The 12,654-nt window shown below is 40.0% G+C and overlaps 1 protein-coding gene across 1 annotated transcript; it reads left to right on the top strand.

Annotated features, from left to right (window-relative positions):
* Positions 1–359: 359 nt before the first annotated feature.
* On the top strand, positions 360–10,916 carry OIP5 (Opa interacting protein 5; the record flags this gene model as incomplete). Its single annotated transcript, XM_083355111.1, has 5 exons — positions 360–633; positions 4,943–5,009; positions 6,110–6,229; positions 8,356–8,437; positions 9,584–10,916. 5 exons carry the CDS (start codon positions 360–362, stop codon positions 9,719–9,721), a joined length of 681 nt encoding a protein of 226 aa, XP_083211237.1. The 3' UTR covers positions 9,722–10,916.
* Between the last annotated feature and the right edge of the window lie 1,738 nt (positions 10,917–12,654).

The following is a 12,654-nucleotide window of genomic DNA, read 5'->3' as shown; positions in this document are numbered from 1 at the left end:
ATCAACTCTAAGGTTCAACCGCCGCGCCACTTCGGTCCCGCCTCTATTTTCAAACGTCCCAATCCTGGCGAAATCTCTGTCGAGCCCTTGCTAGAAAAGCCAATCAGATCCCAGGATGAAAAAAAAAACACTTATAAATAAAAAGGGGCCGTTGTGTTACCCTACAAACTCGCCAGAAAGCTGCCGAGCTCGAATTCTCGCAACTCGATTGGATAAAAGCGAAAGACGAACAGGCGCCTTCGCCAATGAACGGGGAGAAGGGGCCGTCCTTGCTTATCGCCCACACCAGCTCAAGGGGGTGCCAATCAGCGCGGTAGGAAGCAGGAGCCCAAGATTTAAAATCTTCGGCGGGAAGCCTGATGTCTGTACGGAAAAAAATTCGGCTTCTGATTGAGGAGCCCCAGGTGGGCGGCACGATCACAGTAGAGCAAGCAGGAGCCGAGACGCGGCCCGGCTGCCAAGCCCAGCAAAGCCCAGCGAAGCGGGAGAGCCGCGGGGAGCGAGTTCCGGGCGTTCGGGGACTCAGGCTGGAGGACTGCGTTGTCTATCAGTGCCGGCGCTGCCGGGTCGTCTTAGGAGACTCGCTCCACTTGTGCGCGCAGGAGGAGAAACTCCGCCTTTTTGTTTGTTTCAGTGAGTTGATCGGATGTTTTGCCACGGAGAATGAAAGCGCTAAATTCGAACTCCTAGTACGTAGCTGTTAATCGGCGAAATTTCGAGGGGCCCCGAATGTTAGTAAGGTAGTAGGAAAATGCGAATCGTTCTGCACCAAGGATGCTTATGGGGCTCTCGCTGACGAGGACGTACAGGTGTGCTTGTTAAGCGTGAAATGTTCCGTGGCCATTTGTCTCCAGGAAGTGGAGGGGTGTGTGTGTGTAAGAGCAAAACATGGTATTTTATTTAGGCGTGTTTTCCTCTGACTAATTAGCATGGTGATTTGTTCGTCACTTTCCCCCCTGTAGAATTTGGATAAGCATTAATGGCTGAGCCTTGAAATTGATTTTCTCAGAAACTAGTATATGATTATATTCAGCAATATGAACGGGTGTGTATGCAAGATAACTGGCTCTCCCTGTATAGATCTAAAAGCAATACTAGTGAAGGCATTCCAAAATGCTTGTTTAGCTACTTGACCATTTCACCATCAATGTAATTGATAGGAATGGTGGAATTTCAACTGTACAACTTCTTGTATCACAATGATCAGATTGGTTGTCTCCTTCAGATCAAAACAATAGGTCCTTAATCTGATAATATAACTCCCATAAATTATAAGTAGTACTAAATACGAATACTTGTATTTTGAACACTAATATGGATGAGGGACAAACATTCTTGCTACCCTACTTTAATTATTTAGACACATTTAAATTTTGGGCATCCCTAAATTTAACAAAGGATTCTAAAAGGACTCTTTCTCTTTAGATAGATAGGCATGCATGTTTTATTTCATAAACATGCTTATTCTGAAGAAGATACTTACCAACACTGGAAGTTTTTAAGAAGAGACTGGACAGTCATTTGTCCAAAATGGGTTTCCTGCCTGAGCAAGGAATTGGACTAGATAACCTCCAAGGTCCCTTCCAACTTCTTCTTCTTCTTCTTCTTCTTCATCTTCTTCTTCTTCATCTTCTTCTTCTTCTTCTTATTATTATTATTATTATTATTATTATTATTATTATTTTATTATTTTATTATTATTATTATTTTATTATTATTTTATTATTATTTTATTATTATTATTATAGATTAGTTCAGTAATGTGTATGTGTAACTGCATTGGTTATTACAACTTACTATTTGGAATGTGCAGTATGTTTTGATACTTTGATCTTAGCTTGATACATGGTCCATTATACATTTTTATTCAGTTTGTACAAATGCTCATTTTTAAGTGGGCAATGAGTAATCATCAAAATACTTAACCAGTTAAACACAATATGAAAATAATTTTAAAAAAGTAGCAGCCAAAATATATGATAATCCATAGGTTTCAACATAACAAGAAAACACACACAATCAGGACCCTGGGCCTCAAGCCAGGTTTCAAGGTCTTCCAAAAGGCAGTAGGGTCAGGCCATGTTAATCTCAGGAAGAAGTATGTTCCAGAGGGCAGACCTTACCACAGAAAAGTCACATCTCATTTCCCATCAGCTGACATTTTTTCGCTGACAGAACCTGGACCATGCCAATTCTGCTGGATCAAATTGTATAGATGGACTGGATTGAATAGGTAGAGAAAACTGAGAGATAATAGTCCCTTAGGTAGCTTAGTCCCAAGCCATGAAGGGCTTTAAAGGTGACACCAACTGGTAGATAAGATCTTGGAACCACTGAAAACAATCTTTCAGAACTCCTGGAGCACAGGGGAACTGCCAGAGGACTGGAAAAGAGCTGTTGTGATTCAAATTTTCAAAAAAAAAAAGGGGGGGGGGAAGAGGATCCGGGAAGCTACAGATCAATCAGATTTGTGAGCATCTAGAAATGAACTAGGTAATTACTAGAAGTCAAATGGGTTTGTTAAAAACAGGTCATACCAAATAAATCTTATTGCCTTCTTTGATGATGTGTCTAAATTAGTGGACCAAGGAAATACTGTGGATATATTATACTTAGGCTTCAATAAGGCATTTGATAAAATGGACCACAGCCTACTTGATAAGATAGAACAATGTGGGATAGACAGTGTGTAGCCCTCAATGTAATTACATCTACGGCAGGGTTGTCAAACTCAATTTCATTGAGGGCCGCATCAGCATTGCGGTTGCCCTCAGGGGGCCAGGTGGGTGTGGCCTGGGTGGGCGTGGCCTACTGGGTGGGCGTGGCTAGAGTGCGTATGGCCTGCTGGGTGGGTGTGGCCAGCTCTACATTGTTCGCCTCAAGGGTGCCTATGGGGGCCTGGGCAGGAGTGGGACAGATCTGAAGGTTTCTGGCAGAAGGAGGGTCTCTGGGCCAGGGCCAAGGCAGTGAGGGCCATTCCCTCACTGTTTCCAGGATGGCTTCGCGGGCCACATGAAACCACTTCGTGGGCCTGATCTGGTCCCCGGGCCTTGTGTTTGACATGTCTGATCTACGGGAAGTGAAACATGCAGTGGGGTACCTCAAGGTTCTGTCTTGGGCCCATTGCTCTTCAACAGCTTCATAAAAGGCCTAGGTGAGGGAATTGAAAGGTTCATCAAATTGTGGATGATGCTAAGCTGGGGGAAATTGGTAATACTTTGGAAGACAGACTCAAGATTCAGAAGGAACTTGACAGATTTGAATATTGTGTCCTATCCAAAATGATTAGTTTCAGTAGTGAAAAAGCAAAGTCCTCACTTAGGAAAAACCAGATGTACAATACAGGCTAGGCAGTGCCTGGCTCAACTGTAGTGCCTGTGAGAGGGCTCTAGGTGTCCTGGTGGACTACCACTTAATTATGAGTCAGCTGAGTGCTACAGCTGCCAAAAAAGCCATTGCAGTCCTAGGTTGCATCAACAAACGGATAGCATCAAGATCATGAGAAGTGATAGCACTGCTCTACTGCACTAGTGAGGCCACATTTGGAATACCATGTCCAGTTCTGGTCATTATGATATAAAAAGGCCTAGAAAGAGTGGAGAAAAGAGCAACAAAGATAATAAGAGGTCTGGAGCTAAATCATGCCATGAACAGCTAAGAGAACTACATATGTTTTACCCTAACAAAGAGAAGGCTTAATGGAAACCTGATAGCAGTCTTCCAATACTTGAAGGGCTGTCACAGGAGAGGGCAGATTTATTTTCCATAGCATGTGAGGCCAGGATAAGAAACATTGCCGGAGGGAGGTCCTATCTGGAAATAAAAAGGAATTTCCTGATAGAATGATTAATCAATGACACAGCGTGCTTCCTAGAACTATGGGTGCTCCATCACTGGAGGTTTTCAAGAAAAGATTGGAGAACCATTTGTCTGGGATGATATAAAGACTCCTGACTTGGCCAGAGGGTGGACTGGAAGACCTTGGTAGTCCCTTCTAGTTCTACGATTCTATCACCTTGAATAGTACCCAGACACCCACTGGCAACCAACGCAGCCTACAAAACAATGATGTTATAAGTGCCAAATAGCTGGCATCATTTATAGCTTGTACAGCTACATTCTGTACCAGCTGAACTTTCTTAATGTTATTTGGGGAAGCCTCATGTAGAGTGTATTGCAATAATCCAAAGAGAGGCCATGAGAACATGAGTGACAGTGAGCAGAGCCCCCCCAGTTCAGGAATGAGCACAGTTGGTGCACAACCCAAAGGTATGCAAAGGCCCTCTTAACCATGGCTATCAGCTGCTCTTCTAGGAGGAGGCAAGAGTGCAAGAGGAAACCCCCAGATTGCTTCCCAATTCAGTTTTGATGCAATGTCATCTCATCCAGGGCCAGATATGGAAAAACCTTGGCACTGGAAGGCCCAAGCACTCACATAGTGTCTGATGTACAAGTAACATAAATTACTGTAATAAATGAGAGCAGACTATTTGTTTAGAGATACAATAGGAATTGCAGATTGGGATTTTTTGGACTATCTTTTCTTGTATGTAGTTACTCTCACTTTATTTTTTATTGAAAGGCCTTTCAATACATTTGGAAGGGAATATTTATTCAGGAATAAATCCCCCCCCCATTACATCCAAAGGTCATGAGGGTGAGTGTTATCTACTGTCTCTTTTCTTGCAACCAAAGAGGCTAGAAAGATTGTGGGTTGCTTTTATTGATTGATTGTTTTTTGCAAAAGCAGAAAAGGATAGTTGCCTAAACTAAAAAGTAATACTTTGGGGAACCTTTTTTATTGCTAATATCAAAATATAAGGTGGTTGGTCAATTCTTGTTACAACCAATGATCCAAAAACGTGGATTCTCCACTTGTGGGAAACTACTAAGACAAAAGTTTTTATTGCTAATATTCCAGTGCTGTCCTTATTTTCTGCAGAGGTCACAAAAGATGTTGTTGTGGAAGACAACTTGATGGTCTGTGTTGAAGGAGACCTCATTGGTTGGTGGGTATCTTTTTGAAAACCTTTCCAGTGTTTACTTGTGATTTAGTTAAGTATTTTGAATGCCCATAAGACAACAACGTAATCTTAAAATACATGTAGATTTTTAAAAAACACACACCAAAGAGAAGGAAAGCATTTTGTCTTTACACTAGATTTTTTTCTACATATATTTAAAATAACATGCTTAAATTTCAAATGCTGTATCTGATTTTGAATATAAAGTTTTTGCCATAGATCTTAGGTAACATATTTCATTGACAGTATGGTTGTAACCATTTTTTGATGTCATGTCTTCATGAAATTGTCTATCTCATATCCAGCCAAAAAATGGCCATATATAAACATTGTCTTTAGCTAATCCACTTTTAAAGTCACATTTTATATCTTCTGACACAGATTTTGCCATAGATCATATACTTAGCATGCTTTATTGACATTATGGTTGCTAATATTCTTAATGTAACACCACCGCTCCACCAAGGTGCCAGTCTGCTTCTGGGTGCAAGTCAAGGTATGGGTAATCACCTTTAAAGCCCTTCACAGCATGGGTCCAGGGATTGGCCCACCCCACCCGTGCCAGCAGAGGAGGCGTACTGTGGGGCCCCGTCAGTCTGATTATTTCAGCGGGAGGGATCCAGGAGAATGGCCTCTGCCATTTCACCTGCCCTATGGAACATCTTGCCCCTGTTGTGAGGTCGGCCCAGACCAGGGGTCAGCAACCTGAAACAGTGAAAGAGCCACTCGGAACCGGTTCCCTCACAAAAGGAAAAACTGGGAGCCGCAAAAAATATGTACACATGTGCGTACATGCGCACATGCGCAGAACAGGGTTTGACTGAAGAGTGGAGCCAAGGCGAGATATGCACCTACCCTGCATATTTGAATTGATTGGTTGAACTTTTTTAGTCCCACTTTTTTTTTTTTTTTTTTTGGACTGCACATGGCAGAGGACCGGGAGCCGCGGGTTGCAGACCTGTGGCCCAGACGCTCCCGATCTTCTGGAAGAACCTACAGACTTGGCTCTGCCACTTAACTTAGGGCCCCAATGGGGAACATGATCTGCAATGTTTAACCAATTTCGTGTTTTCTTTTTCTTCTAGCACTTACAACACATTGCGTTGTCAGTCCTGTCAACTGGATATTGGCTTTATCCTCTATAGTTCAAAGTCACTGGCTTACCTGCGAGGCCTCTTCTGCCTTTTTAAGGACAATATCACGTGGTTAGTGTTCTCCAAATGCATATTGGATTGTGTTGATATATATGTCTTAATGTAAAGGGTAATCTATTGACTGATATAAAATGTGCTCAAGTTTAGATACAGAATTGAAGTCTTTAACAAAAGGCATCTAGAAGGCTTAAGATCTGCAGCGTTTCAGAAAGGCCACAGTCTTGCTTGTTTGGGCTGTTAAGTATCTTATATATGCAGTGCGGCTGTTATCAAAATATTCAGTTATTCTGTAGCAAAATCATTTTTTTTTCAATGTTCATCTCACCAAGAGTTCATCTTAACTGGTAATGATTTTTTTGATATCATGTGCTTAGGAAGTTGTCTCCATCTCATACCCAGCCCAAAACAGAGTTATATAAGAGTTGTCTGTAGCTGTTCAAATTTTAAAGTCATATTTTACATCTTCAGATACAGATTTTCCGATAGATCTTATCTAGCATACTTCATTGACAATATGGTTGCTAATATTCTTAGATATGAATAGTCCTGGGTTACTTTAATCATCTATGGATATGCTTCTGCTCTGGTTCTGCTTTGGCCATATGGCCGCAGGCGAGACAGAGGCCCCAGCATGCACCAGTGCTAGACATTTGACTAGAAATAGAAGTAGTTTAAACCATCACTGGATACCTTACGTCATTTTCTTCTTTTATTAACAGCGGGTTTCATGTGCTTGCACTTCTGCTTTTATTACTTTGTGAATGGGACAGTGCCATTTTAGCTTTATGGCTTCATGGGCTATTTCCTTGTGCCACCATTCACAATTGGACTTGTTACCAGCCTTTCCAGTGCTAGTAAGGATAAACCCCACGTTACTTTCTACTACTCCTTTCTACTTTACCTTGTGTCCCTACTTTATGCCTGCGACCTGTCAGCTAAATGCTCTCTCTCAAAAAAAGCATTAGATTTCTATTCAGGATTAGTCTGCATTAATAGGTGACAAACTCAGAGCACCTACTGTATGTACCTGTAGCTTGTTAATCAGATAACTGAATGTTCCATTTCAAGAATTCTCTGTGAGTCACCTAACCCTTCTCCACATTTAAGGATGGCAGCTGCTGATTTCTCTGATAGCAGTGGGTTTTTGTTAGACGGGGGAGTAAAATTTAGAGAATTTGCGAAACACTTTACTTAAAACAGTTAAGAATGCATCAGTTGCCGGTTCTTTACTGTGACAGAATATGGCTCAGCAGTCAGAAAATGTGCCAATGTATTTCTCTCCTGGCTCAGGGATTAGCACTTTAACCATAGCCATCTTTCTATGTTCTAGTTTTTATACTAAATTTAAGTTGGGAAAACTTTTATCTTATGTATGATTATGTACAAGATGTCTTAAACTTTGTTTTTGCTTCTTGAAGCTAAGTTCATTCTATTTCTATTTCCATTTTATCCAAGAAAGTCCCTCTAGGAATCTGGCATGCACCTTCCCTTAAGCAGAATTACAGTTAGGCTGTAACAGTTACAAGTCCAGAATCACCTCCAGATCTGAACCACTGAGCAGACATTTGAATTTGGATCTGTCAGATCCAACACTAGCCATTCAGGATTTGGAAATGTCTGGAACACCATGCAATCAATTTCAAAAGCAAGGCTTTTGTTTCCCTTAGCATCAGAGTAAAGATATATATAATTAATTAGGACTTTAAATACTATATATGGTCATTTAAAGTGAAATCTATCAGAATATATTGTAATAATGTCAGTACATTTATATGGGTATATTAAACAAAACTATTACGTATTACTGTATTGGTGAAGACCTGAGTAATAGTAACCATAATGACGTAGATGTATCTTGCTAGACCAGCTGTAAGCTGAGAGAGTATACCGGTACAGTATCTGATTTTTTTAATATAAACAATACTGTTGTTCATTGATTAGATACCAATGAATAGTTCTGCTAAATAAATAAATTGCTAAATTTGTTAAACTTAGGAAACCATGTTCAGGGAATAGTATGGTTCTTAAGTCTAGTATTGTGAAAAGATTTTTCAATTGCAATGACTGTTTCCATTCTTTGTCCACTCACTTACAAACCATCTTGGGGCAGGCTGAATTACACATTGTAAATTGTTTATTTTCTTGTTAATGAGTCAATATTAAAACATTGGTTTTAGTTACTTGCTACAAACTACCGCTACAGTAGAAGCTTCAAAAGTAACCTGTCCTGTTGTGAGCCTAAAGGAACGTGCAGAGAAAGTAAGTGTTTTCTGGCTTTAATTTTTTTTAATTTATATCGGTATAGATTGGATTTGCATTTATTTGATTTATATTTATACCATGCCTTATTATAAGGAATAATACAAGGCACTCTGTCTCCTATTTATTTTCTTTGAGATTTGCCACGAACTCTGACAGAGCAGAAACTGTTCCATGTGTCAATATGTCAGCATTACAAAAAACAACAACCCAAAATGTAGTGGGAAAAGATTGTGCTACAGTGGATCTCAAACGGCATGGATCATGTTGAAACAGGCCAGGCTTACCTAGCTAATTGTGATTTCATGGCAAATCAACTGTTCACTTTTCCATGCAATGTCCACTATCTAACGATTCTTGTGTAACTATAATGTGAATCATAATGTTAGTTCAGGATTGGAAATCCTTTGGGCCCATTTACATTCTTTCAGTTGCAGTGTTATGGCAAATCTTTATGAAATGGTGGCACAGTTTGCTGACTTTCACCCCCATCCCCAAATTAAAGACTGATTCCAATGGACTAAGGATGGAAAAAAGAATGATGTGCTTCCCAGAGCATTCTCACTTCCTTTCCCAACCATTAACACTTTGGCAGGGTAAACGCCTTTTCTAGTAACATTGCTTCCGTGAATGACCCTAGAAAAGTTGTTAGTTGCGAAGTCGTGTCCGACCCATCGCAACCCCATGGACAACGTTCCTCCAGGCCTTCTTGTCCTCTACCATCTTCTGGAGTCCATTTAAGCTCATGCCTACTGCTTCAGTGACTCCATCCAGCCACCTCATTCTCTGTTGTCCCTTTCTTCTCTTGCCCTCAACCTTTCCCAGCATTAGGCTCTTCTCCAGTGAGTCCTTCCCTCTCATTAGGTGGCCTAGAAAAGTAGATGGCTGAATTGCATTCCTCCCAGATGTTGCTCAGCCCTGTTTCAGTTTACCAAATTAGCCTTTAACACTAAACTTCTCATACTACCTACTATGCAGTTTGAATACTGAGGGTATTAAAAGAAAGGATTCCGTTTCTGCAGTACTGCTTATATGAATATTTTTAAGTTGTAACATAACATTGGTCATTTTAAAAGTATTTGAAAAAAGTCAGATTGCTTGATATTCTGTGATACATTCTATTTACACTTAGTTTTTTGTTTGTAGTTAAAAAAGAGTATTATAAAAGTTCACATGAGCATGGAATTGCTAATTAAGAAACTAGAAGAATTCAATCAACAAAGGACTAATCAGAGGAGGAGAGCTGTAAAGGAAGACCATATGGATATACAAATAGAAAGCTGAACAATTAACTTTTTAGAGTTACCTATCTCAACTAATTGTTTTTACCATTACTTGTGTTTATAATTGAAAATGTAAATTAAAATGGCTTTACACTGGTAAATTGGTAATACAGTGGTTTCCCTTCCTAGCACACTACAAGGACATAATAGTGTTTGAGCATGAACAGCTATCCCAAATCATTTAACTCCTACGTGTAAATATTTCTATATACTCACAAAAACCTTAAAACATTGCATAACCGTCCTAAGATTGCATTGTGAAAATATTGGAAACTTCTAGCTGAAAGAAATAAACATTTACTTTGTACATTTCTTTAGAACTTATTTTTTACATCTGAGAAAGATATGTTGCCTCAGGACCCAGCTACAAATTGTGTTCAGTAACATTAAAATTGGTCAAAACATAAAACATTTGAAATATCAGATTAGCATTTTATTAGAAACATTTTTTCATTATGGGGGAAACTTAGGAAATCACTAATGTGCATTGTAATTTGTTTGTTGTGTTTTCCTTTTGTCAGAAGGCTTGGGGCCAGAAAACTCAATTTCCTGGTTATTGTACTTTCAAGATTGAGATAGGTTGCAGTGGCTGTAGTAAAACTTTTTCAGGAAAACTATACATAGGATTTCTATCAGCAAAATATAAAAAATTGTTTCCTTTGAGTTAAATTGATCAATATCAATCTAGTCAGTAGAAACAAATGGAGTTTTTTCTGCAGAACACCCTGAGGTAATTCGCTTATTACTGCATAGTTTGGAAGTAAAAACTGTTACTCCAATGAATATTGGAGCTCTGATTAATTGTAATGATTATGTAATAGTTATCTTTAGATAACCAATTTTAGGCAACAAACTCTTGCCATTTCCATCTGCTTTTTGTGAACATTCAGAAGCTTGTCTCTCACGAAGATGAGGCAATCTGGAGCTATTCTTTCTTTTGATAACCATCATTTTTTACTTCAGGTTAACTCATACGCTAGGAATAACATTTCTGTACTTGTACAGAGGATACCCCCTTCATGGATTACTGCCTTGTGGCGAAGGAACTTGTGTAACTCAATGAAGCTATGAGCTATGAAGTGCAGGGCCACCCAAGACGGACAGGTCATAGCAGAGTTCTGACAATGTGATCCACTGAAGAAGGAAATGACAACCCACTCCAATATCTTTGCCATGAAAATCCCATGGACAGTAGAGGTGACAAATAGATTTAAGGAATTAGATCTAATACAGAGTACTTGAAGAACTATGGATGGAGGTTCGCAACATTGTACAAGAGGTAGCAACTAAAACCATCCCAAAGAAAAAGAAATGCAAGAAAGCAAAATGGCTGTCTGAGGAAGCTTTGCAAATAGCTGAGGAAAGGAGGGAAGCGAAAGGCAAGGGAGAAAGAAAGATACACCCAACTGAATGCAGAATTCCAGAGAATAGCTAGAAGAGATAATGCCTTCTTAAATGAACAGTGCAAAGAAATAGAAGAAAACAGAATAGGTAGGACCAGAGAACTGTTCAAGAAAATTGGAAAGATGAAGGGAACGTTTCATGCAAAGATGGGCATGATAAAGGACCAAAATGGCAGGGACCTAACAGAGGCAGAAGAGATTAAGAAAAGGTTGCAAAATTACGCAGAACTATACAAAAACGAACTTAGCGTGCCTGATAACCACGATGGGGTGGTGAGTCACCCTGAACCAGACATCCTAGAATGTGAAGTTGAAATGGGCCTTAGGAAATCTGAGCAATAACAAAGCTAGTGGAGGTGACAATATTCCAGCTGAGCTATTCAAAATCTTAAAAGACGATGCAGTAAAAGTGCTACACTCAATTTGCCAGCAAATTTTGAAAACTCAACAGTGGCCACAGGATTGGAAAAGATCAGTTTACATCCAATTCCAAAGAAAGGCAATGCCAAAGAATGTTCAAACTATTGCACCATTGAACTCATTTCACCTGCTAGTAAATTTATGCTTAAAATCCTACAAGCTAGACTCCAGCAGTATGTGGATCGAGAACTACCAGAAGTACAGGTAGGATTTTGAAGAGGTAAAGAAACTAGAGATCAAATTGCCAACATACGCTGGATCATGGAGAAAGCTAGGGAGTTCCTGAAAAACATCTACTTTTGCTTCATTGACTATGCTAAAGCCTTTGATTGTGTGGATCACAACAAACTGTGGCAAGTTCTTAAAGAGATGGGAATACCAGACCATCTTATTTGTCTCTTGAGAAACCTATTTGCGGGTCAAGAAGCAACAGTGAGAACTGGACACGGAACCACTGATTGGTTCAAAATTGGGAAAGGAGTCCGGCAAGGCTGTATACTGTCACCCTGCCTATTTAACTTATATGCAGAGCACATCATGAGAAAGGCAGGGCTAGATGAATCAAAAGTTGGAATTAAGATTGCCGGGAGAAATATCAACCTAAGATATGCAGATGATACCACTCTAATGGCAGAAAGTGAAGAGGAACTAAAGAGCCTCTTGTTGCAAGTGAAGAAGGAGAGTGCAAAACTTGGGTTGAAACTAAACATTAAGAAAACCAAGATCATGGCATCCGGCCCTCTCAATTCCTGGCAAAAAGATGGGGAAGAAATGGAGGTAGTGACAGATTTTATTTTCCTGGGCTCCCAAGATCACCGCAGATTGGGACTGCAGCCAAGAAATTAAAAGATGCTTGCTCCTGGGGAGGAATGCTATGGCAAATCTAAACAGTACATTGAAAAGCAGAGACATCACCGTCAACAAAAGTGCATATAGTCAAGGCTATGGTTTTCCCAGTTGAAATGTATGGCTGTGAAAGTTGGACCATAAGAAAGGCTGAGCACCTAAGAATTGAGGCCTTTGAACCATGGTGCTGGAGAAGACTCCTGCGAGTCCCTTGGACTGCAAGGCGTTCAAACTGGTCAGTACTAGAGATCAACCCTGACTGCTC

This window comes from Vipera ursinii (assembly GCF_947247035.1).
Source record: "Vipera ursinii genome assembly, chromosome: 1".
In the NCBI taxonomy this organism is placed as follows: Eukaryota; Metazoa; Chordata; class Lepidosauria; order Squamata; family Viperidae; genus Vipera; species Vipera ursinii.
The sequence above is the reverse complement of the archived record's forward strand: the minus strand, read 5'-3'. Positions and strand labels throughout refer to the sequence as shown.